The sequence below is a fragment of the Gossypium arboreum genome, chromosome 3, assembly GCF_025698485.1.
Source record: "Gossypium arboreum isolate Shixiya-1 chromosome 3, ASM2569848v2, whole genome shotgun sequence".
NCBI classification, from domain to species: domain Eukaryota; kingdom Viridiplantae; phylum Streptophyta; class Magnoliopsida; order Malvales; family Malvaceae; genus Gossypium; species Gossypium arboreum.
This window is the reverse complement of record NC_069072.1, coordinates 45,585,166-45,609,699: the sequence shown is the minus strand read 5'-3', so window position 1 is coordinate 45,609,699 and position 24,534 is coordinate 45,585,166. Positions and strand designations below refer to the sequence as shown.

The following is a 24,534-nucleotide window of genomic DNA, read 5'->3' as shown; positions in this document are numbered from 1 at the left end:
AATCATATGTATATAAAAAGGGATGGAAAGATGTCTAAATCCAAATCAAAGTAAATGGAATGTCATCATTTCTCCACCCCATTCTTCAATGCCTGAAATAATAGCCATTATAATCTATTTGGTGTAACCAATAAGGGACTTACTTTAATTGAAAATTTATTTTAATATTTTAAATAAAAGATCTAAATACATGTTTAGTGAATTTTATAAATAAGTAATTAATCTTTTACATAAAATACTTTTCAATGCTATTGATTAATTTGGTGTTGTAACTCAATTTGATATTGAATTTTTCTTTCACTAACATGATATAGAAAAATAATAAACAATTGAAGTATGATTATTATTTTTAATATGATGTATTTATTTAAATTAATTCCGTGGTTAACAAAATAAATTTGATAATTAAAATTGAAAATTGTGGGAAAGGAACCCTGATTGAGTAGTAAAATATATGAGCAACTGGGTTTTAATGCAAATTTATTATAACAATCCCTTAACATATGATTTTATGTTTGATTTATTCCCTAAATGTAGCATCATCTATTCATTATATAAAATACATTTTAGATTTGAGAAATCACTTTTACCAACAATCAACATATAATAAACTATTATTTTAATTTCTTAATCTATTATTTTTAAGTTTTGTATAAATTAATGTCTTAAAATAATTACATTAAAAATTATCTCCCCTCTCCCCGTCCCTCTTCCCCCTCGTCCCTATATAGAAAATAAGTCAACAGCACCAATCTACCACCTTCCATGGAAGTAGAGATAGTAACACAAAAATAAAAGAACCTCAAAACCCATCAAAGCAAAAAAATGGTGATGATTCCATGGTCACTAACTTCAAAAACCACCCCTCACTAGAGTCAAAAATTTTTTTGAGGGGGCCGAAATAAAATTATATTTTTTTTATAGCAAAAGTGAAATTTATTATTTTAATAGCCTATATCTTTATAATTTTTAAAAGATTAAATCAATTTTTTCTTATTAAGTGTAATTTTATTATATACTAATTTACAATTTTTAAAATTATAGAAGGATTAAAGGTGAAATTTTCTATTTTAAGGAGAGCTAGGGCCCTACCAGCCCCCTCTTGGCTCTGTCCCTGCCACCACTCATGACAAAAGATGAAAATAAAATCATAAATAACCATTATTTTTTAAAGTTTTTTGATACCTAAGAACGAGGGAAAAAGACGATGGTGGAGGGAAAGGGAGAGAGTATTTTTTTATTTTATTTAATATTAATATTTATATTAATGTTGATACATGGTTTCAAGGATGATGAAGAAAAAAGAGAAAGGGTGGTGCTGAGGAAAGTCAGTTCACCCATGCCGAAGTTGAGAGTCGAGAAAGTCAAAGAATGGAGAGAAGAAGGGAAAGCTAGGGCTATTAATATATGTAAAGAAGGAAAGAAAGAGTCCCTTCTATGTTGAGTTTTGAGGTACTTATAAGTAGGTCATAGTTACTGGGTGAAGAGAATGTGCTCGTTAATAGCGGGTGGATTAACGGAGGGTCCAATTGGGTGGCTAAGGATAAATAGCCCCTCCCGTGGATAGTATGAAGCACACGGGAGGTTAGTCACTAACCAACCATCCAAAAAGTATAAAGCAGAGACTATCTGTAATCTATTTAATTAGTTATCGTGTTTTCACATGTTCCAATCAATTAATATAAAATTTTTATTTTATTAAATTTTAATGATGTGATGATGTGGTGCTATTTGATTAGGATGGGGGAGTATTTCTTTTTACAAAAGCAATACATTTTGAAACAATCAAATAATATTATATAGAAAAATTGAGTTAATCATAAAAGATATCCTCATTTCCTTGTCAACAATACCTATCCCAAACAAAACATCATTACCCCATATTGCACCAATTCACCATTCATCATTAATCCAAACATCTTTCAATTCTCTAATATTCATGCCATTTCCGAAACACCACCTCATGTCTTCTTTGTCTTAAAAGACTCCAAAATAAAGGAGGGAATGGACCCTCTTATGCAAATGTTTAACTTTAAAATTCCTATCTTGTTTTATTTTATGGGTAAACTATCAAAATAATCACTTTTGTTTCTTTTAGATTATATTTTAGTCACTTACGGTAATGTGTTTAACATTTTAGCCACTAAGCTGTTAATTACCATTAACGGTGTAATGATAAGCTAATGTGACACGTTGAATCATCATTTTAAACAAAAACTTTATGTTAAATTATACAATCGATTCCCATATTTTTTTTTGTTTTGAGCAATTTAATTTTTTCTTTTATGTTATTTTAATTTTTTTTCATTCTCTTCTACTTTTCCCTCCCTTCTCCATCTCTTTTAATATAAAAGAAAAAAATTAAATTTCTCAAAACAAAAAAAATATGGGGACCAATTATATAATTTAACCTAAAATTTTCATTTGAAATGATAATTTAACGTGCCATGTCAGCTTACCGTTACACCATTAACGGTTATTAACAGTTCAGTGACTAAAAAATATTACAACACGATAACGTAAGTGACTAAAACATAACATTTTAAACATAAGTGACTAAAATATAATTTGAGACAAACATAAGTGACTATTTTGATAGTTTGACCTTATTTTATTTATATATATATATATATATATATATATTATATGATTACATAATATGTAAAAGATAACAATAATAAATTATTAGAAGAAAATTTAAGGATGACAAAAGGTTAATTTTAAATGTTAAAAATACAATTTCTTTTAGTAATTAATCATAATATAATGAATATCAAGGTTTAAATTTTGGTTCATGGGTGAACCTTACTCATTTCTTGAAGAGGATACTGAATTATTTTTAAAAAATCAAACCATAATCAAATATTATCTTCTTTTTTAAAAAATTAATAATTTTACTCCTTCAGAGAAATCTTTTAGTAGAAGTTAAAATCTAGATAAACAACTCAAATTTAAATTTTAAATAGGTATAATATTGTAAATTTAAAATAAGAAATAAATAAATTATTTAATTTATAGCTTTTTGATAAAAAAAAATTAAGAATTATCTAATATAGGTGATATGGTTTTTTTTTCCCTTTAAAAAAAAAAAAAAACCTAAGAAACTCGGTGACTAATTGTGAGTACCGTAGTTGGAGTTGAGGCGTTGGCTATGATGATGATAGGATGGATGGTATTGTTAGTGGGGGTGTTGTTGGTCCCTTCATCCCAATCATTACGGTTCGACATACAATCGGGAAAGACTAAGTGCATCTCGGAAGACATGAAAAGCAATTCAATGACGGTGGGGAAGTATCAAGTTATCAATCCCAACCAGGACCGTCATCAACTATTGCCTGATTCTCACTAGTTGAACGTCAAGGTAACGTCGTCGCATGGCCATATTTTTCAGTGGGTGGAGAAAGTAGAGAAAGGACAGTTTGTATTTACGGCGATGGAGCAGGGAAATTACATGGCTTGCTTTTCGGCACCGGAGCATTGGCCTCTGATTACCTTGACCATTGATTTTGACTGGAAGACAGGTGTTCAGTTTAAGGACTGGTTTAATGTTGCCAAGAAAGGCCATGTCGATGTAAGTCTCTTCATTTATTGATGATATTAGGAAACAACAAAACTGGCACAAACATAAGCATGCGTGCTATATATATTTGTTCGTACTTTTTATAATGCACCCAAGGCTTTGTGGCTGTGCAGTCGTACCACACTATTAATTCCATTCATGAAGAAATGTTTTATTTCCTGGCAAGGTAGGGTAACATATTTCTCACTTTTTTTCCCCCTTTAATGAATCTTAATTTCTTTGCCCACCCTATTTGGCTTCCCTTCAGAGAAAAAGAAATGCAGCAGCTAAATCAAGAGACTATCTCCAAAATGATGTGGTTGTCCTTCGTCTCACTTTGTTTTGGCTTCTCAGTTGCAAGATTACAATTTTGGTACCTAAAATCCTTCTTCCAAGAAAATAAGCTTATTTGATTTGACTGTGTTACCCAACATCCCTATTTTTTCCTTTTAATTATTATTAGCTACTTCGTTTGACAATGTAATTTCTAGGTCTCATGTTAATAATCTAAAATGCTCTCCCTCGATGATAACTTTGGGACAGGGTACTGAAACACGCAATCTAATACAAGTAATATATGTATCATGCTCATATTTGACACCTAAAAGCTATAAAAGGAGTGGCAATGATTCAAAAGTTGTCCCTTGCAAAACAAGAAATCAAATTCACCATATACAAAGAATAAAACAATATCAGTAAAAAGACTAAAAGGGATACAATTGAAGGATGCAAGATACAACCCTGTTAAGATGATGAAACATTTTATGTACTGTCAATGCCGGAGACCTCCTTGGTTCACTTGCTTCACAGACCTACTTTCATGATTGAATTGGAAAGGACAGAGGTAATCCAGTCATGGAAAAATCTACTTTATAATACCATTATCTACACAAATAGGCGACCTGGAAAGGGGAATTTATCATTAACTGAATATATTCCAATGACTGTCGCTGGGTGCATTTCCCTTTATCTTTTCAAGCCTCTTGAGAATTTCCAAGAAAGAAGGTCTTTGGTTCATGTCAGAAGCCCAGCACTTACCTGTTAAGCTATAACAAATGTTCAACAATCAACAACCACCCCATTCTCCAAGCCCATCACTCCAATTATTTGTTTTTATATAAAATCAAATCCAGTTAAGAAACTTTACTAACATTAACTAATAAACATCTTTGAAAAGAAACATTATAGTAAAATAGATGGCTTACTCTCTCAGTTCAGGGAGAAATGACTTTGAACGAAAATTAGGCCGGTGACCCTCTGCCACTAACTTTGCTGCTTCATAAGGCTCATGATTTGAGAATGGTGGTTCTCCTTCAATCATCTGCTCCAAGTAAGAATTATCATGTATCGGAAGTAGACTCGAATATTGCATTGCATGATCAACACCATTTTGAGAGAGGAAGAAGATTACCTCATAAAGTATCATCGCAAAAGAGAAAACATCAACCTTTTTGTCATATTTCCGGTGCTTGAAAACTTCAGGAGCCATATAACGATCTATTCCAGTTCCAAGTCATGAAAGTAAGTATCTGAGAATCATATTATATCCGAAGGAAATCTTTAAGAGACTCACAACTCCCTGTTTCGCCTGTCATTTTGTAGACATCATGAGAATTTTGGACCTTGATGAGCTTGCTCAGTCCAAAGTCTCCAACTTTCAAATGGTCTGCGCTGGTGTTTACCAGAAGCACATTCCTGATAAAAAGAAGTAAATTTTAACACGATAAAAAGAACGTGTTTTAAACATTAATCCTGGAAGCGAAAAGGAAACAAAGCAACTAGAAAATTAGGGAAAATAGTTTGTGCTTTCAGAAAAAGGGCCAAACTTCTTTAAGCATTCAAAATTCGAAAAGAAATTTCCTCAACATAAGCTCGCAGTCAATCAAATCTTAGATATTTGAACCAATAGGTAGTCATAGTAGAACAAAAACAGGAGAGTTCCAGAGCAGAACTGAAAGAGAAACCGACTCACCTTGGTTTTAGATCTCGATGAATTATGACATTTGGCTCATTGTGAAGATAAGCCATACCCCTTAGGAAAAAAATTATAAATCCAGATTAGTAAAATAGGCATACAAATGTGAGAAAATTAATCCAGTCAGTCACATAGCAAACACATATTCTGTATATCGAAAGGAAGGGAAGTCGTTCAAAACCAAAGAAAATAAATGATTTTATCTTAATTAAGAAATAAAACAAGATTTATGCTACGCTACTACATATTATCTCATTTTTACCCTCAAGTTTTACTTAGATGTCAAGAACATCACACAGAGCTGCACGGACCATATAGCTTCACAAGCTTTCCTACATACCTAGCAATGTCCAATGCGAAGTTGATGGCTGCTGATGAATTGAGTCCATTCTTTTCCTTGAGATACTGATGAAGATCACCCTGTATGATAAGTAATTAAAGTAAAACTTAGATTTCTATTTAGAATTTCTACAGAGAGAACTAAACTATTTAGAACGAGAACATAAATGCAATCGCGTACCCCTCTTAAATATTCAGTAATTAACATAAGAGGCTTCTTGTCAGTGACAGCTCCGAGGAATTGAACTACATTTGGATGGCGGAGCTTTACGAGCAAATTCACTTCATGCCGGAAATCCTGACTGCACTAGCACAGCAGAAACACACAACGAGTTGCAGAATCAATAAAAGAATAAAGGATAGAGAGGGAATTGATCACAGCAATAACAAGCATCAGATAAACCAGTAGAAATGTGGAAACATCTTTCAAAATCGAAGCTAATTACCACGAGAAGAGGCATGAATCATTAAAGAAAATGTTTCATGACATTTTGGGTGAATTCATGTCAGTTCTGTTTTTTCTCTTAGGTCAACATCCATTGTCAGTCAATAAGCACATAATTTTCTGCATGTGACAACATCAAAGAAAGAAAACATTCATGGGAAAGATCCTTGGAACTATAGAGATACATTCAAAACATTGTGGGCTTACATCACCAATCTGTCATCTGAAAGTGATGGAAGAATGCGTTTGACAGCTACAGGTGTTCCTCGCCAACTGGCCCTTAAAATCTCACCAAATGACCCCTGAAAGTGTGAGATATAATTAGTGAAAGCACACATTGTATTAGGAAAATAGACGAGGTACTTGCATGCTGAATTGCTGATAACCAGAACTTGAGCAACTTATATATGAATTCAAGTTCAAAACTGATAGATTGAAAGTTAGCAATGTTTAAAAATTGAGATCACACCTTCCCTATGATATTTGAATTTGAGAAGTCCAGCTCAGAAGGGTCAACTTCCCAGTCACACTTGTTAGGTAGAGGAGGTGGAACTGGCTTTGGCTCAAAATGGCTTCCATTTTGTCCCTGCAACAAAGAGAACTTTAACTTTTAACCCAAAAGCAGTTAAAATACAAGCTAACATGTCTAAAAGGTTTTCCATCAATTAAACTTGTTTGTCTAGCTTCCGCGTCAATCAGATCACATGAGATGATGAGCAAGCCGTAAGAGGCTATAATTAGTGAGCATTTGACATCTTAAGGGAATTGTTCATGAATTACGGCACGAGAGAGAGGGAGGGATGCATAGTTACATCATCAATGCGTATGGAAAGGGAAAGACACAACATTCGGATCAAGCAGCTATCTCTAATATGATAAAGCTTTGACAACAGTAGAAAAATGAAAGATATCCAGGATCAATGGAAAATTATAGGCCATCCACAGTTTTGACTTTTGAGTCAGCATATCCAAGCATGAAAAAGGAAAACACATTACTTGTTTATGTTAGTAATCCGTAGAGGTCTCGCCTAGGGATGGTAAAAAAACCAGAAACCAACAAGTTCCGAGCCGATCTGACTCGATAGGGTCGGGTTTTTTTTCCTCTTGAAATCAGGTTTTGTGGCAAGGCAGGTAAAGTTAGCTTTAGAGGATCGTCAGGCTGTAATCGGGTTTAGCGTGAAATAGTCTGCCTCAAGATATTTACGAAATTACATTATATATATTTAATATTAATTAAATTAAATTTTTTTTAAATTTTATCACTTCTAACACCATTTTATCACCTTTACTTCCATTTCACACTAGTTTATTTTTCCCTCTAATTTTAGTTTATTTTTCAAATCTCCTTTCTATTTTCGTTTTTTTCTATGATGTAATATATATCTTTTTACTTAGATATCCTAAACATAGTTTTTTTTTAAATATTTTTAATTTAATTAATAAAAATTTAGATTAAAAATTTAAACTCAAATCTAATTGAATCGAGTCGGAGTTGGATATACAATTAATTTTCGGGTTCGAATTTGGGGCGGATTGAATTTTTATAAGGGGATTGAGTAGAAACCGGACATGACCATAGAGTATTGGGTCAGAGTCGGGTTGGGGGAAAAAATCCAACTCGCCCCGCCCGTTGCATCACTAGTCTGGCCAAATATGATCACAGAAAGCTTGCATTCAAGTTCCATTTCCCACAACTATTTATCCATCGTACTGTTATAGCTGACTATTATTACAAAGAAGAAAAGCAATTATAAGAACAGGCATTTTAAGAATTCCTCTCATTTTAGATCAACAATTGAAAGCATAGTTAAAAAAACCTCGAACAAAGAAAAAAGTGGCAAGTAAAAGGCTGAACTTACATAAGATAATCCACCATATGATTTTAATAGTTCGATCATTTTATGTTTCTTAGCTCCTTCTGCATCGGCTAATGGCTTCAATCACCAAAAAGAAAAACAAATTTAAAGTTAAATCCAAAGAAAGAAAAAGAAAAGAGTGAAAGCGAAGACGAAAGAAGAGGCAGGCACCGTATTCCTCCACCGATCTTGGGAGTTGACGTCGGCGCCAAACTCGAGGAGGCAAGTGGCGACGTCGATCCAACCATGGAGTGAAGCGACGTGGAGAGGCGTACGGTTGTCGTAGTCCCTAGCATTGACCAAAGACCGATCCTCCTGGAGAAGCTTGCGTACAGCGGAGGCGTCATTCTGATGAGCATGCCATAAGATCTGCGAAGTCCGGCTCAGTCTGGCCTTCTCCTTTTGCCTGTCCGAAGAGGTCGATCCCCGCGCCGACGGTTCTCCGCCGGCTTTGCTTGAGCTCATCGCTTTTGTTTCTTCTTTTTCTGTATGAAGGGAGGAGTGTTCGTCGGATTCCAAATGAAATGCAAAATTAAAATATTTGCTTCATCCGTTATTCCGTTTTACTTTTTCAACCGAAAAGATTCTTTCTCTCTCCATATTCTCTCCTTCAATTTATTCCGAAGAAATTGTATTTCCAGTCTTTTTTATTTTAGAAAATAAAGTAAGAAGTAACGTTTTCCCGCATTTTCGGTAAGCATAAACTATAAAAACAATTATTTTTATTTGCTTTCAAATTATTTATATTTTAAATGTTACGTTTTAGTTATTTACGTTATTATTTTATTATAAAGTGATCACTTTATCGTTATACTCTGTAATTCCCTAACGACGATCCTACATGACATTCCAAATAGATTTTAAATACCAACTTAAATGTCCTATGTAATAGTTCAAATTAAATTGATTTAATTAAAAACTTATTTTCATCACAACAACTGAATATTCAAGTTGATATTTAAAACTCATTTAGACTGTCACACAGGACTGCCGTTAAGGAGGTAATGAAGTTTAACGGTAGAGTGACCACTTCGTGACAAAACGATAACGTAAGTGATTTAAACGTAACATTTCAAACATAAGTGATTAAAATGTAATCTAAGACAAACAAAAGTAACTATTTTTGTAGTTTATCATTTCAATAATTATTGATTAATAAATGCTGAAATGCAACTTTATCTTTAGCCCTCATTATTGATTGGTTGCAGCGACAAATACTTAAGAAAAAAGATATTTATAACATCAACAAAAAGTAGGAGTGTTGTCTAACTATATACATAAGGTGTAGTGAATTGGTATGTTGCTCATACATATGTATAAACTTTATTCTGGTATTCATAAGTTGACTCAATACAGCACAACTAAAACTGATTCCCTGAAGATGAGCATGAATCAGCAGCTGAGTCGAACCACTGGAACCCTGCGTCTTCCTGCTGATAATAATATCTCATTCATTTCGCCGATCTGAAACAACAGCTGCTTCATCTTCTGCAACATCAAATTAATATCATAAGCATCATATATTTGTAGTTTAAGCCAGAAACTTTAGAGTTTTGAAGAAGAAATTAAGTAGATGTAATCAAGACCTGGTCTTTCTCTTGAATCAAACGTATCAATGGGTCCTTCTTCGCCTTCTTCACTCTGCCACCCCACAACCTAACTTTGGCATACAAAAATGACAGCAACATAGCTGCCACGACTATATTACCTGACCAAACCCCCCATCCGAATCCCACATAATATCCAACCCTAGCAGCAAGTTTTAAAGCCCCATTAGTCAGGATTTTACCGATGGCACTTGTATTCTTCAAAGACCATGAGTTTGCTCCATCTCCTTTGATCATCGACCAAGAGGTCACTGAAGAATTCACTTCTTCTTCTTCTTCTAAGCCATCACGGCGACTTGGGGGGAAGACAGACAAGTGATGTTGATGTTGGGGGCTGTTGTCTTTGGTGGTAGCAGTAGCTACCATGTGTTGTTCCGCTAATGGTGTGATGAGAGGAGTTGAATGTGCTGGGGCCTGGATTAGCTCCCACTCACTTAACCCATCCGATAACTCGCCTTCATCCATGTTATCTCTCGGGATTGGTATCAAAGGGAGCACAACTTTAGGTTCTCTTTGTATATTCACACATGGTCTGTAACGTTGAACTATGGTTAAATATCTGGCTTTGCCAAGGAGTAGATGTATGTTAAGAAGAAAGAAATATCTGGAGGTTTGACAATGTAAGAATGGATTGGATTATTGTATTTCATGTCCACTCCACTTCAATCAATGTATAAAGGAGGTTCGTTTTGGGTCTTTCATTTGCTTCAAGTTTCAGGATATTGTGGGCCAAATCTCCTTTCATCAATCACCCTTTATTAATCTGATCATTTTAACATGGTTATAACCAAATATACGTATTACCGGATTATTATACTAACTTTTGGTATAAAAAACACATCTCCAATATATCTCACAAAATAAGCGTTTAATATTTTCTGTTAATTCTACGTAATTTTGATTAGTATAATAATAAATTTAACTTTAGATGTCACATATTTTGTTAATTAAATTTTGATTTTAAAAATTTAATAAATTTAACCTTATCATTTATACAATCTGTTGTCTTAATTAAAAGAAAAAAGAGAGAGTAAATCTTTGTTTATTAAAATTCAAAAATATCATATTTACATTTCGTGGAGCTAATAGCTTGAGTTTAAGTACGCATTTAAAAAATGTGGAGATCTGACATCAACTTTGATGAATCTATTACTTTTACAATCAATGAAAATGAAAATGTGGTTGAGATATGATAGCCAAAATGAGATCAATTCCAACACCAACTTCATTGATCTTTTATGACCATATATTGTTTTGCTTTTTCTTGCTCAAATAATTGATTTTTGGTTTTGGGTAGTAAAGGAGAAGTAAAAAATGAAAGATTTGAATCGACAATCGAAACTTTGAAAAGAAATAAGCTATTTCAGAAATGAATTTAAGAAAATATTGGTTTTAAAATCAAGAAATTGAGATTTGAATTGAAAGGACTTTTGAGTTCTTGAAAATGGAGGAGTAAAAATAAATAAATAAATGAAATGAAAATTTGGAAAAAAATTAAAATCGAAATTAAACGTTAGTCTTTCGTATCAATTTTCTAAATTTTATATTTATATATGTGTTTGAGCTTAATTTATATATATTTAAGAATAATTTTTAAATTTTAAATAATTTTTAGAATTAGTACTAAATTGATATGTATAAATCTTGAGCTAAATTTGTTAAATCAAGACTAAATTGATAAAGTATGTACACATTGAGGGTTAAATTTCTTATTATACCAATTAAAATTATGTAGAGTTGCTCTGATTTTGTTAAATATCATAACGGTATATGTAGCTAAGGATGATTAAGAGGGGGGAGGGGGAGTTTTGGCCTATTGTGCACAATTCACTGATATTTTCTCTTGTTCTTATGCATGCTGTTGCAGTGGCACTCTTTACACTGAAGAAGCTCTAAGCTCTATCCACCATTCGTTTTACTGCAAATGCGGGTATTAATAGCCCTTCTATTACCTATTGAATTCCAGATTAAGGCATGATTGTTTTCAGACATTGGTTCTTTTGGCATGTTATCTGAGGAGATCTATACTTAAATGTGTGCTTGGGATAAACATGTAATTTGTGTATACTAGGATGTAAATGAAGTAATGAACCATGATCAAACCTGAAACCCACTAAGCTTCGCTTCAAAAACAAGTGCCAGCCTCCTTATGTCATTAAACATTTCTTTGAATTTTAGTGAAAGGTCACACCAATTCCAGGAAAAAACAAAAGGTTTTGTGGAGGTTAAGAGTTGGAATCTAATGTTGACTAGATTGGTTAAGTGCAATCATCAATGACAAACAGATTCATAAGTACGATTCTGGATTCATATGATTCTTCTGCAAACAAAAGAATTAAAAACACCATATGTTAATGCTTTCCTGATCAGTCAACAAACATACTTTTCCACACCAATTCATTCTCAAGATCAATTAATATTTCTTATCATGCTACTACTATAGGAGTGATCTTCATCAGTACCCCAATTTATCAATAGCCAAGAGCATAATGTTTTTTTTATAGGTGTGGATGGTAAGAGAGATGGAATATTTTCTTTCCACCAATTTCTTGGAGTTGAAAATTAAAAGGAAAGAAAATAAAATATTTAAAAAATGCATAATTTTGAACTAGCATATACACCTCTCTTATTTTCTCTCCTTTCATCTATCCAATTTGAAAGAAATAATTTTTATGCATTAGGATGAAAATTGGTCATCCCTTCTATTTTCTTTACTCTCACTTGTTTTCTCAATCAAACATACTCAAAATTTATTTTCTTTTCACTTTTTCACCCCCTCTTCTCATCTCTCCAATTTTCCACCCAACCAAACACACCCTCAATGAATACAAAAGGAAGTACGAGGATAGAATCAAATTGTTTCATGTCTGTTCTTAGAATACAAGAAATTTTATGCACCTGAGCCATGAATGTCTTTGGAAGGGTTGAGAGGATCATCTTTAGCACTCATGAGCAGAAAACCCTGCTTGTTGGAGTTCTACCTAACCAACCACAACTCCTCTCCTTTAGTACTCCAAGAATGGAACTGGCAACCGTATCCGAATCTACACGTAGCAATGTACATGATATCATTTAACACCCAAAAATTCAGAACAACATTGATTGATGGTCACCGAAAGTGTACGATTTGCAACTGAAATAGAAAACTGTATTCATCATGGAATGAACAAGCACCACAAACGAATACATTATCACCAACAAAGGCCCCTCCCAGATCCTAGAAGACCCGTCTCCATAACTCAACGTCTGTACCCTATGTTTAAACAACCCCTCCACAAATGTCAATCCAATTGTAGATACAAGAAATATCAACAGGCCAACCTGAGTCTGCCCCTTGATTAGGACACCGGCTCGAACCAATGCTTGTACTCCCCAAACTTCCTCCAACACACACATTACAATCCCCATATCGCAGACAACAACAACATTGGCGAAAACAATTGCAAAAACTAGCCCAATCATTATCATCGCAACGACAACTATATCAGGTGAAAATCCAAGAACAGAGAGTACACTACATGCCACAAGAAGAAAAATGATGAAAGTTGTCACACAACCAACAATTACCATACACATCCACAAATAGGAAGAAACAAGCTGCCTCCAAAGCTTTCGAATTATCACAAAGAATTTGGAAACATCAGCTGATTCCTTCAAATAAGTAGAATCTACACAATAAACCACAGCAGCCTTTGATAACAAACTAAACGTAATGAGCAAAGGGAAGCACGTTACTGAGGAAACAGCCGTCTCAACTAAATGTTGGCACGACTGTTTGATGAAAGGTCTGAATGGAACTCCACTAGTTTTAGCAACTAACAAAAGCCTAACAGTTAGAGTGTACACAATGGATTCACCAACTAACAAATTAGAAGACATAAGGACTGCAGATACAGGGCAAATTAACAAAGCTAAAATGATCATAAAACCAGAACAATTGTACCGTAAAATCCTAACAGTTTCTCTTAAGATCTCTAAAACACTCGTCGAATGGAATCGGTGGTTAGGATGAGTAGCATCGTGGGATGATTGTAGCTCAAAACTTTGACCATGATGGGTTTCCTTCAATCGTTCCTTTTCTAGATGATCTGACCTCATTCGTGGAGAAGTAACGGTAGAAATTTCCATTATATCCAATACCCAGAAAATATCAAACCAAGAACCTACGTAAACATTGGAAATGATAGACAAGCGCAGATCAAATCTGAAAGAGCTAGATCCAACTCTTTAACTGCTGAGCAGTCCCCAAAACACAAAATGAAATTGAAGGTAAAAGCTTGAATATTAGATTGTGAAATAGGAGGGAGATCCTCGAGTGTTAAATAAAAGAAGAGAAGGATTACACAAAATGAGCTACCATTTTTTGCATGCAATGGCGCCGAAGATCCTTAGTCTGTAACAGCTTGTAATGAGCCTTTCTGATTTTTCAAGATTTGGAAATATTTGTCGACAGGATATGGATTTCGATGGTTACAGCCAGGAAGGGACCTCAGTTTGGCAAGCGACAAAAGGCACAAGATAGGCATTAATTAATTTTAAATTGACTGTAAATTCATCCAAATTTCTAAAAGCACCGTCAAAGAAACAATATTATATCAGGCAGTGATGCCAACCGAACGGATTCTTTTTTAATCAAAGCCCACAGGAAGCACTAAAACTTTTTTAAAAAATATAAATAAATAAATAAGTCCCTTTTTAGCGTTTAAACTTTTAAAATGTATTAAAAAATTTAAAAATAATTTCTTATTTTTTATTTAATTTAATACTTAAATTTTCAAAATATATTAAAAATTTTTAAATTTTTCAAAAAAGTAATTAAACTTAAAAATAAAAAATAAATTTAGACAATTTATTAAATTTTAATAAAATATAAAAATTAAAAATTATTAAAAATATTTTTTATAAAAATAATAAAAAGTAAAATTATAAAATTTTATAAAAATCATAAAATTTTTAATGAACCTCTAATTTTTTTAATTAAAGTCATTACATAACACAAGCATGACAAGTGGCATGTGGCAATAATTATTATAAATTTTTTTTACAAAATTTATATTTCTTTACATTTTGTATAATTTTGTTACGACTTTATAAAATTTTATAATTTTTATTATTTTTATTTTTTCTAATTTTTAATATTTTATTTTATTAAAATTTAATAAATTTATAGATTTTATAGATTTTTTAATTTTTTTAATTTTAATAAAGGCAAGGACTTAATTGCTTTTTTAAAAAGTTTGATGGTCTTTTGATGCATTTTGATAATTCAAATATCTAAATAAGTGCAATAAAATTTGGGGCTTAATTTTTATTTTATTTTTAAAAATGTTGGAGGGTCTTTTGATGCATTTTAAAAGTTTAAATCTTGAAATGAGTGAAAAAAAAGCAGGATTAATTATTTTTTTGAAAAAGTTTGAGGCATTTTATACCTTTAAGCCAATTTATAACTAATTATTTATTTTTATTTATAAGATTTTTAATTATTTTAGATATTTTATAATACTTTTTATTTAACTTGGTAAAATTAAGATTAATATAAAAATTATTAAATATTTCAAAGAAGTTAGGGATTTTTTTATTTTTATTTTAGGATCGATTGGGTAATTAAATTTTAAATTTCAATAGATTTCGGGGCAAACAAAAACCATCTATCAATTAAGTTATTTCATTAGATTGAACTTTAAATGAAGAGTTGAATTTAATGTAGAATATATTTTAAATATATGATAATAACATTATTAATAGCTTTAACTTGACTACTTAAAACACAAAAAGTTAAAATTTAATCCAAGTTTAGTAGGTCTTTTTCATACAATACTTAGAATTATTCATAATCCCTTAGTAATATTTAAATAGGAGGATAATATAACATCCCTCACCTATTTACAATGCCGGATTAGAGTTACGGAATGCTACGGCAATTAACAACTAAAATACATGCATTTCAAATTTGAAATTTAAATAAAACAATCATTAATAGACAAGTATTCATTAAACATGGTATTCATATAATAAAAAAGGGGCTTAAATCAAGCTTTAAGATGCGAAAGGTAGACTTGAGCATGAAAAAGAACCAAATTATAAAATTTTCAAAACTTGAACAAAGTATCGATATATTTGAAATGGTATTGATATTTTTATAAATTTATCGATAATTAACAAAATGTATCAATACCAAATTGGCATTCTGCCAAATTCTAAAACTGTTCAAATGGTTTGGTAACGATACTCTAATCCAAACTATCGATACCTTACTATAAAATAGTAAAAAAATCTTAGGTTTAAAGTTCAAATCATGCTCAAAACATATATCACTATTAAGGAGTCATACATACACATCAAAACATATCAAAATATGCTTTTTTTCCTAGTTCAACTGATATGTCATATGGCACAGTCACAAACCACAATCAAATTCAATATCCAAATTCATTTTCTAACAAATTCAAGCTTCCCTAACTATGCTATACAAAATGTTAAAAATCACCAACTCATTCACACCCAACAAGCCATATATCAAAGCATATACTTATAGGCATGTATTCAACAACAACTATACGAGTTCATAGCCTCCAAAACAATTCCAACCAAAGTATTACCTATTCAAACATTACCAATCACATTTAATTCATCTATATGCATTTCATTTGATCATATATATATTCCATCACATATCAATCAAATATCACATTCAAATCTCTAAACCAAACTGTGATCAATCACATTATTTGCCACAAATACTCAACTTGTATATAAGCACAAAATACGTCATTTATAGATAGATACAAGATACTCCTATTACATGCGACATACCCTAAATTAAATGTTTTTAAAGTCCACTGAAAGATAGTTGGATAGTGTGATCTTCAACTTGATCCGATTGCTTGATTCCGCAAAACGATATTTACAAAGAAACATGAAACAACACGAGTAAGCTTTAAGGAGCTTAGTGAGTTCACATATTGAAACGAAATAACTTATCGTATTTTCATAGTTTAATAATTAACAAATTCTTTAACTAAAATTAACCCTGTGAATCACAAGCATTCAACATGTGAGGATCATATATACGAGTAATATAATCAAATCATTTGTACGATATTAAACACTATCAAGTCACAATATAATATTGGAAATCATGAAAATGTATGCATGTCATTAATAAGGCATCATAACCAAATATTAGTTACATGTCATTATCATGTCATTTAACCATTGAAAATATTTCCAATGAACGATATAAATAGATACGGATACACAATTATCCATCCAAGACATGCCAGAATGCTCAACCAAGCCAATCTAGCCAAGAACACGCCTTGACACCAAGTGCCTAGCCCGTAGGCTAACATCCCTCTAGAAACATGCCTAGGCACCAAATGCCAAGCCCGTAGGCTTTACATATGCCCTAGAAACACGTTAGAATCACTGTAAATATAACTTGGTAATCCACAATACATGTTAGATTCTGGTATATTCAATGTATAATAACAAGTCAAGAATCATCATCTCATCTCAAGTAAATCTCGTACAATGCACAAAATAATCTATTGGCATGCCAATCGTATCCTATCTTATGTTCATCTGGGCTCTATACAAGTAATCGTATAACACATTACAATTCAATTCACTTTCTCACCTTGTACCAAGTTGTAACAATTCAAATATATACATATATATTAACATACCATAATTCAGAAATCAATATAATATTACAAATTATAACAAATTAAACCATATGAACTTACTAGGGCTAAATAGTAAAGATGGCAATATCAGGGGCTAATCAATAATTTTCTCTTTTTTGCAATTATCTGCCTGTTTTTATCTATACAATAAAATTTTTTATTTCAATTATCAGCCACAAATACATTGTAAAAGTCCATTTGATGCATATGACTTCTTGATTGATATTTTTCACAATTGCCCTAAACTTTTGTATTTTATTCAATTTAGTCCCTAAAATCGAAACAAGCTTAATTTCACAATTAATCTCTAACCATGTAACACCCTTAACCCTTGTCCATCACCGGAACAAGGTTACAAAGCATTACCGGACTTTACAGATTAAATACAAACATTTCATAACCATTAACATACATATCAATAGTCATTCATTTATCACTTATATTTTCCCTTATATGGGTCTTCGACGCCCAAAATATGATTTAGAAATAAATCAAGATCAAATTAGAAACTCAGAGAATTTTTCTCTAAATTTCAAAATCTTTTTTAAGAGCGGGGACACACGCCCATGTGGGCGACTGTGTGGCTCACACGGCCAGAAGACACGCCCATGTCTTAGGCCGTGTGGGTATTCGATGTAAGGCACATGGTCGTATCCTAGTCTATGTCCAATTTAGGGTAGCTATTGACTTAGGTCACACGGCCAACCACACGTCCGTGTGCTAAGCTGTGTGTGAAGTGCAGGGGTCACACGGCCAAGTCACACACCTGTGTGCTAGGCCGTGTGTAAAAACCTGGGCATTCTGTTTTGAAATTTCAAGGTGCAGGGGACACACGACCAGACCACATGCCCATGTACTAGACCGTGTGTCACACATGGCTTAGACACACACCCGTGTCGACGAAAATAGGCCATTTTAAGGCCAATTTTCTCAGCTTTTTAATATCAACTTGCATACAACATAGAAATACACTAATATATCTCAACCAAGCAACCAATTCAAGCCAAAATCATGTATTAAACATAATATGTCATTGCAAAACTCATTTACATAAACTTACTAAAATAACTTCATTCATTAATTTACTAATATTTACTACTAAATTCTTGCAAACAAACACTGTAATACCCCGAAAATTTTTATAGTAAAATATTATCCGTGATATAGTAAAATAAGGAAATAAAGTGACAAAAAGGGAAATTTTGAGTTATGTCAATATTGGGAAGTATATTATGACATATTGATTCAAGAAAGGATTAAATTGTAAATGTGAGAAAAGTTTTATGGCCTAGGAGTAAATACTCAAAATTTGAAGGATTAAAGTGTAAATATGAAAAGTTGAAGGACTAATAGTGAAAATATTTTAAGGGTGGAATGATCTAGAAACCAAGGAAAATTGATGAATTAGGACCAAATTGAATAGGTGAAGAATTATGAGGGACTAAATTGTAATTTTACCAAATTAAGTGATGACTCAAGATTGGAATTTTAAAAGATCACAAAGGGAAAAATGGTCAATTGGAAGAGAGAGAAATCTAGAGACAATGATTATGTTGGAGATATTTTAGATAAATTAAATAAATATTAGTTTATTAATACTTTAAATTGATTTTTAAATAATATTTTATTATTTTATTATTATTTTACTTAATATATATATATGTAAGGAAAGAAAGGGGAGGATGATCACCATTCTCATGCAACTAACGTGAGAAGAAGAAGAAGAAAGAAAGTTTTTCTTTTCTTACAATTTAGTCCTTCCTCCAAAAATTCATTATTTTCACCTAAAAATTGAAAGAATTTCGATAGCCATCAAGAGAGAAAGATAGCAAGGAGATGATGGGGAGCAAGAATATCAAGTTGGATTCAAGAAATAGAAGCTGGAGGAGAGAGAAAAATCAAGTTAAAGATTGAAGTCAATAAGAAAAGGGGAAGAAATCCTTGTTGGATGGAAGGAAAATTCGATGGATGTCTGAGAAGGAATTGACGGTAAAAAGGATCTAGCCCGGACGGGTGATCCTATCCTAATATATCCCTCTCGAAGAATATGTGGAAAATGGATTTTGTAACACCCTTAACCCGTACCCGTCGCCGGAGGGTTAAAGAGTATTATCATATACAAAAGAGTCATATTAAGATAATTAGGTATAGCGATTTATTCTTAAGTTCAATTCAATTAGACATTGAAAACATTAAGCAAATCTCAACCACGTATTCACATTAACCATTTGGAACACATATAGTAACTTATCAAGCCATTTTCGCATGGCTACCCATATATATACATCATCAAAAAGATAGTTATTTAACAACAAAAAGTCAAGCCTATACATGCCATTATCAAAATTTAACTACTAGAGTACCAAGAAGCTTAGATAGTGTGGTCGACTTCGACTTTGAGATCCCGAGACCGTGGTGACGAACAAAATCTACAAAACAGAGAATTAAGGTAACGAAGTAAGCATTACTATGCTTAGTAAGTTTTAAGCAATGCAAACAATTAATTTACTTATAGATCGATTATTCAAATTTTCAAGAAATCATTCCTAGATAATTTTCATTTTGGCCAAGTATCCATGAACATAATGCATATGTAGCAAATTCACGTCACTTGAATCTAAACTGAATTAAAACCAAATATTGAAATAAAAAATAAGATCATAAGAACTCGAAAAGCATCTCATTAACAAGTTTTAACCATGTTTGCAACAAAATCACAAATTCACAACAAGTTGTCTTCCTGAGCAACAGTCACTAAATTATTTATAACTGGAGCTAAGAAACTCCAAATCAAATGCTGTTAATTTTCCCTGAAAATAGACTCATATATCTTCCATCCACTAAATTTTCAGAATTTTTGGTTTGACCAATCAATACCAGATTTTTCTTGAAGTTTTCCCCTGTTTCACTGTTTGACTATTCTGACCACTCTTCACTACGAATCAAATTTCTCATTATACAGAATTCAAAATATGTTATTATTTATTTCATTTGAAACTAGACTCATTAAGGAGTCTAAGAATATAAATTTTATCTTATAACCATTTTTTTACCATTTATAATGATTTTCTGAAAACAGAATAGGGGACCTCGAAGTCATTTTGACTCTGTTCCATGCCACTTCAAATATCTCATTATTGGCAATTCTTTTGCTTACACGGTTTCTTTTATAAAAAAACTAGACTCATTAAGATTTCATGACATAATTTATTCAGCCTCTAACTCAACTCCCACAATTTATGGTGATTTTCTGAAATCACGTTACTACTGCTGTCCCAAGCAGATTTATTACACATTCTTTGCATTCATATTATTTAACATGTATATCACCAAATCAATCTCATGTAACCTTTCACCATAACCGAATACACACATACACATATGATATTTTCACATATACTTCTCATTTTGCATTCATGATTCAATTCCGATCAATCTAACATATAAAAGTATATAATACATACCTGACCAACTTAATGCATTGAACAAATTCAATGGTGGTTTCCTCCGAACATTCGAAATCACAATCTTACTCAAATCACCGGCATTAAGCCTGCTAGGTTTTTAAAACCCGAGTCCAATTTCTAGCACAAAGCCTGCGGGATTTAACCCGGATATCTATTACCAGCATAAAGCCTGCGGGATTTAACCCGGATATCTATTACCAGCACAAGCCTGCGGGATTTAACCCGGATATCTATTGCCAGCACAAAGCCTGCGGACTATAAGTCCGGATATATTCCTTCAATGAGCACCATACATATTTATTTACAATGAATTCAATTCACATAACATCTCAAAATTTTGGTTTATTTACTCATTCGAATAGTGATATGCCATGCACCAACTATATAATTTTTTTTTTTGCTATAAGCTTGAAGCATAATTTATTCGTCATATCAAGACATTATCAAGATGCACTAAATGTGACTATCCGAACTTACCTCGGTATATTGGGACGGTTGTGGATTGACTACTCTATAGCTTTCTCTTTTCCCTTATCCAACTTTGATCCCCCTTGCTCTTGAGCTAAATAAGTATAAATAGAGATGTTTAATATTTTGATCAATAGTGTTTACTTATTATTCACATTCGGTAATCAAATATCAAACTCATTTTATAATATATTATCATTACCACAATTAGTCTTAAACCTACCGATTTCATAACTAATACATGTTCATACACAAATGCTACTTTCGCCAAATGCTCATGTAATTAAGGTAATAATTTATCATTCAACTTTCAAAACCAAACGTCATTATATTACTAAATATACATGCACCCACATACATAAGCTCAATAATCATAATATAACATCATGTACTTATATTACTTATGTGGCCGAATATACTTGGTCATACATACACATAAAAAAAATCAATTCCAAATTTTCATTTCATTTACTCACTAAGCCGAATACACTTACCATGTTCACATACATTCTTCAACAAACTCCTCTTTAAATTAAGCACATATTCGGCAAAAACAATGGTAATTTAGCAACTTTAATTTAACTCTTATTTGCTTATAACACATTTTAAGCATTCTTTTTATTCTATCAACTCAAAACACACACATTATTCAATTATAAACAAATTTATGTTCGGCAATGGCATCAAACATGATAGCCGATTCTTCCCACTTAGCATCTAATGCATCCATATGATCATTTGTTTAGTTCAAACACCTATCTACCATTATTCATCTAAATTAGCATGAAACAATAACCATATCTTTTATTAACAATCATGGCCGAAACTTCTACTCATTCCTAAAATCAAAATTTTAACATGGGTTACCTAAAGAACTTGGTAACTAACTCAAAATTAACTTAAATTTCAAGAATTTAACTTAAACTTCTTACCTTAATGAAAACCTAAGGTGGCCGAATGGTTCTTCTCCCCAACTCTTCTTTACATTCGGCTAGAAAGAACAAGATGAACACCCCTTTTTTTTTTTCACCCACTTTCTACTTTTAATTATTATAATTCCATGATATTAAGCCATTTAACTAAAATAATGTTAATATAAAATTCATATATTATATTTTAACTAGTAACATGGCCGGCCACTATCTAAAATGGGTAATTTAACATGCAAAACCATCATTTTCAACACATGCATTAATAGCCCATTTTAAAATTAACCTATCACATTTCAAAAGTGTCTCACATAAGTCCTATTAAATAAATTCACATGCAAATGACCAAATCAAAGCTTGAATCTTTCACACATGCATGTTCACATATAATAAGCATCGAATATGACGGTTAATTATTTTTATGACTCGGTTTTGTGGTCCCGAAATCACTTTCCGACTAGGGTCAATTTTGGGCTGTCACAGATTTAGCCCGAATGGGTAATCCGAATTAGGGTCTGAATTTAGCCTGGAATGGTAATTCAGATCCAAGCTCATTAGAGTAATTGTCATTGCAGGGGATTTAGCCTGGACTGGTAATCCCAACAATACTCTATGAGTTTATATTACAGGGGATTTAGCCTGGACTGGTAATCCTACTGTAAGGATGAGGTTCACGGGAGTGTGCTCTCTAATATGAAATACGTAAGACCATGGTTGAAAGATACCATGGTAGTCTGATATGAAATGTGTAAGACCATGGTTGAAAGATACCATGGTAACTTGATATGAAATGTGTAAGACCATGGTTGAAAGATACCATCGCAACATGACAGAAAATGAGTAAGACCATAGTTGAAAGACACTATGGCATCATGTCAAAGATAAATAAGACCGTGGATGGGAGACGCTATGACATCTGTTGAACAATTGATATTCAGGTAATACGTGTCAGGTGACGAATGGTTATATGAAATAATTATGAAGATAGATAAACGAAATAAGTATAAGTACATGGAATATAATTTATGTTAAGTTTTATATAAGCTATTACCGGAATAAATATACATAAAATATATGGAAATGATGGAGCATGAAATATTGATATAATGAAATGAATGATATATGCTTATAAAGAAGCGGTAAGAGAATGATATGTTTCATGACATGTACATATATGATTATCTTTGATATGTTGATACAAGGAAATTATGTAAGTAAAGACAATTATTAAACTCAAGCGTGACATGTCGAGAAAATAAGTATATCAATGTTGAATTTATATGAAATATGTGCAAGTATACTAACAATGATGTGGCTTGACGCTTAGACAAAGGTCAAGCTATTGATTGAATGGTAACATGTTTAATTATAAGAAGCATTGAAATGGTAAGTACTTAGATGAAAATAAAATTGAAGATTTTGCAAATTTTTTTTTATGATCCCGATTTAATTCCGGTTGGTTTTTAATGTATGTTTGGTGCTTCGAGGGCCCAATAAAGAGACGTTATGATTATTTTCAAAATATGAATAATAAATGACTTAGAATTATCTGAAAATATTCAGTAAACTCCGGTAATGCCTTGTACCTATTCCTGCAATGGATACGGGTAAGGGTGTTACATTTAGTGGTATCAGAGCTACGGTTTAGTCTGTTCTCGGACCAAACGTAGTATATGTGAAGTCTAAAAACATGTGTCATTATAATATGTGATAAGTATGATATCTCCCGACTCTGATGAGATTTGTTTTACTTATAAAATGAGATGCTTTCTAACCCAAGATAATTCTAATAATACCAAAAACGATACTCAAGAATATGAGTAAAAAGTTGATTTTTAAATGATATTTTATTCTTTTATTATTATTTTAAAGTATTAATAAACTAATATTTATTTATTTAATTTATCTAAAATATCTCTAACATCATCATTGTCTCCAGATTTCTCTCTCTTCTAATTGACCATTTTGCCCTTTGTGATCTTCTAAAATTCCAATCTTGAGTCATCACTTAATTTGGTAAAATTGTAATTTAGTCCCTCATAATTCTTCACCTATTCAATTTGGTCCTAATTCATCAATTTTCCTTGGTTTCTAGATCATTCCACCCTTAAAATATTTGCACTATTAGTCCTTCAACTTTTCATATTTACACTTTAATCCTTCAAATTTTGAGTATTTACTCTTGGGCCACAAAACTTTTC

The 24,534-nt window shown here is 32.1% G+C and overlaps 3 protein-coding genes across 3 annotated transcripts; all 3 read right to left on the bottom strand.

Moving 5' to 3' along the window:
- Positions 1–4,185: 4,185 nt before the first annotated feature.
- On the bottom strand, positions 4,186–8,863 carry LOC108482498 (integrin-linked protein kinase 1). Its single transcript, XM_017785632.2, has 11 exons — positions 8,346–8,863; positions 8,178–8,252; positions 6,788–6,904; positions 6,526–6,620; positions 6,055–6,175; positions 5,875–5,954; positions 5,532–5,591; positions 5,133–5,254; positions 4,971–5,056; positions 4,765–4,880; positions 4,186–4,605 (listed from the first exon to the last, which is right to left on the bottom strand). The coding sequence occupies exons 1-11, from the start codon at positions 8,637–8,639 to the stop codon at positions 4,482–4,484; spliced, it is 1,290 nt and encodes a 429-aa protein (XP_017641121.1). The 5' UTR covers positions 8,640–8,863; the 3' UTR covers positions 4,186–4,481.
- Positions 8,864–9,365: 502 nt separating this feature from the next.
- On the bottom strand, positions 9,366–10,459 carry LOC108482651 (uncharacterized). The gene is made up of 2 exons (XM_017785774.2): positions 9,761–10,459; positions 9,366–9,662 (listed from the first exon to the last, which is right to left on the bottom strand). Exons 1-2 carry the CDS (start codon positions 10,244–10,246, stop codon positions 9,567–9,569), a joined length of 582 nt encoding a protein of 193 aa, XP_017641263.1. The 5' UTR covers positions 10,247–10,459; the 3' UTR covers positions 9,366–9,566.
- A 1,923-nt stretch (positions 10,460–12,382) lies between these two features.
- Positions 12,383–14,396, bottom strand: LOC108480621 (uncharacterized). The gene has a single exon (XM_017783673.2). The coding sequence runs from the start codon at positions 13,907–13,909 to the stop codon at positions 12,869–12,871; it is 1,041 nt and encodes a 346-aa protein (XP_017639162.1). The 5' UTR covers positions 13,910–14,396; the 3' UTR covers positions 12,383–12,868.
- Between the last annotated feature and the right edge of the window lie 10,138 nt (positions 14,397–24,534).

Bases quoted from the DNA above. Each gene is read 5' to 3' on its own strand.
- LOC108482498 (XM_017785632.2), bottom strand. From the start codon at position 8,639: ATGAGCTCAAGCAAAGCCGGCGGAGAACCGTCGGCGCGGGGATCGACC. The intron at 6,176-6,525 runs GTAAGCCCACAA...GTGCTAGTGCAG, and splicing joins TCAGATGACAGATTGGTGAT to TCAGGATTTCCGGCATGAAG. The intron at 5,592-5,874 runs GTATGTAGGAAA...TTTTTTCCTAAG, and splicing joins TTCGCATTGGACATTGCTAG to GGGTATGGCTTATCTTCACA.
- LOC108482651 (XM_017785774.2), bottom strand. From the start codon at position 10,246: ATGGATGAAGGCGAGTTATCGGATGGGTTAAGTGAGTGGGAGCTAATC. The intron at 9,663-9,760 runs GTCTTGATTACA...TTGATGTTGCAG, and splicing joins TGATTCAAGAGAAAGACCAG to AAGATGAAGCAGCTGTTGTT.
- LOC108480621 (XM_017783673.2), bottom strand. From the start codon at position 13,909: ATGGAAATTTCTACCGTTACTTCTCCACGAATGAGGTCAGATCATCTA.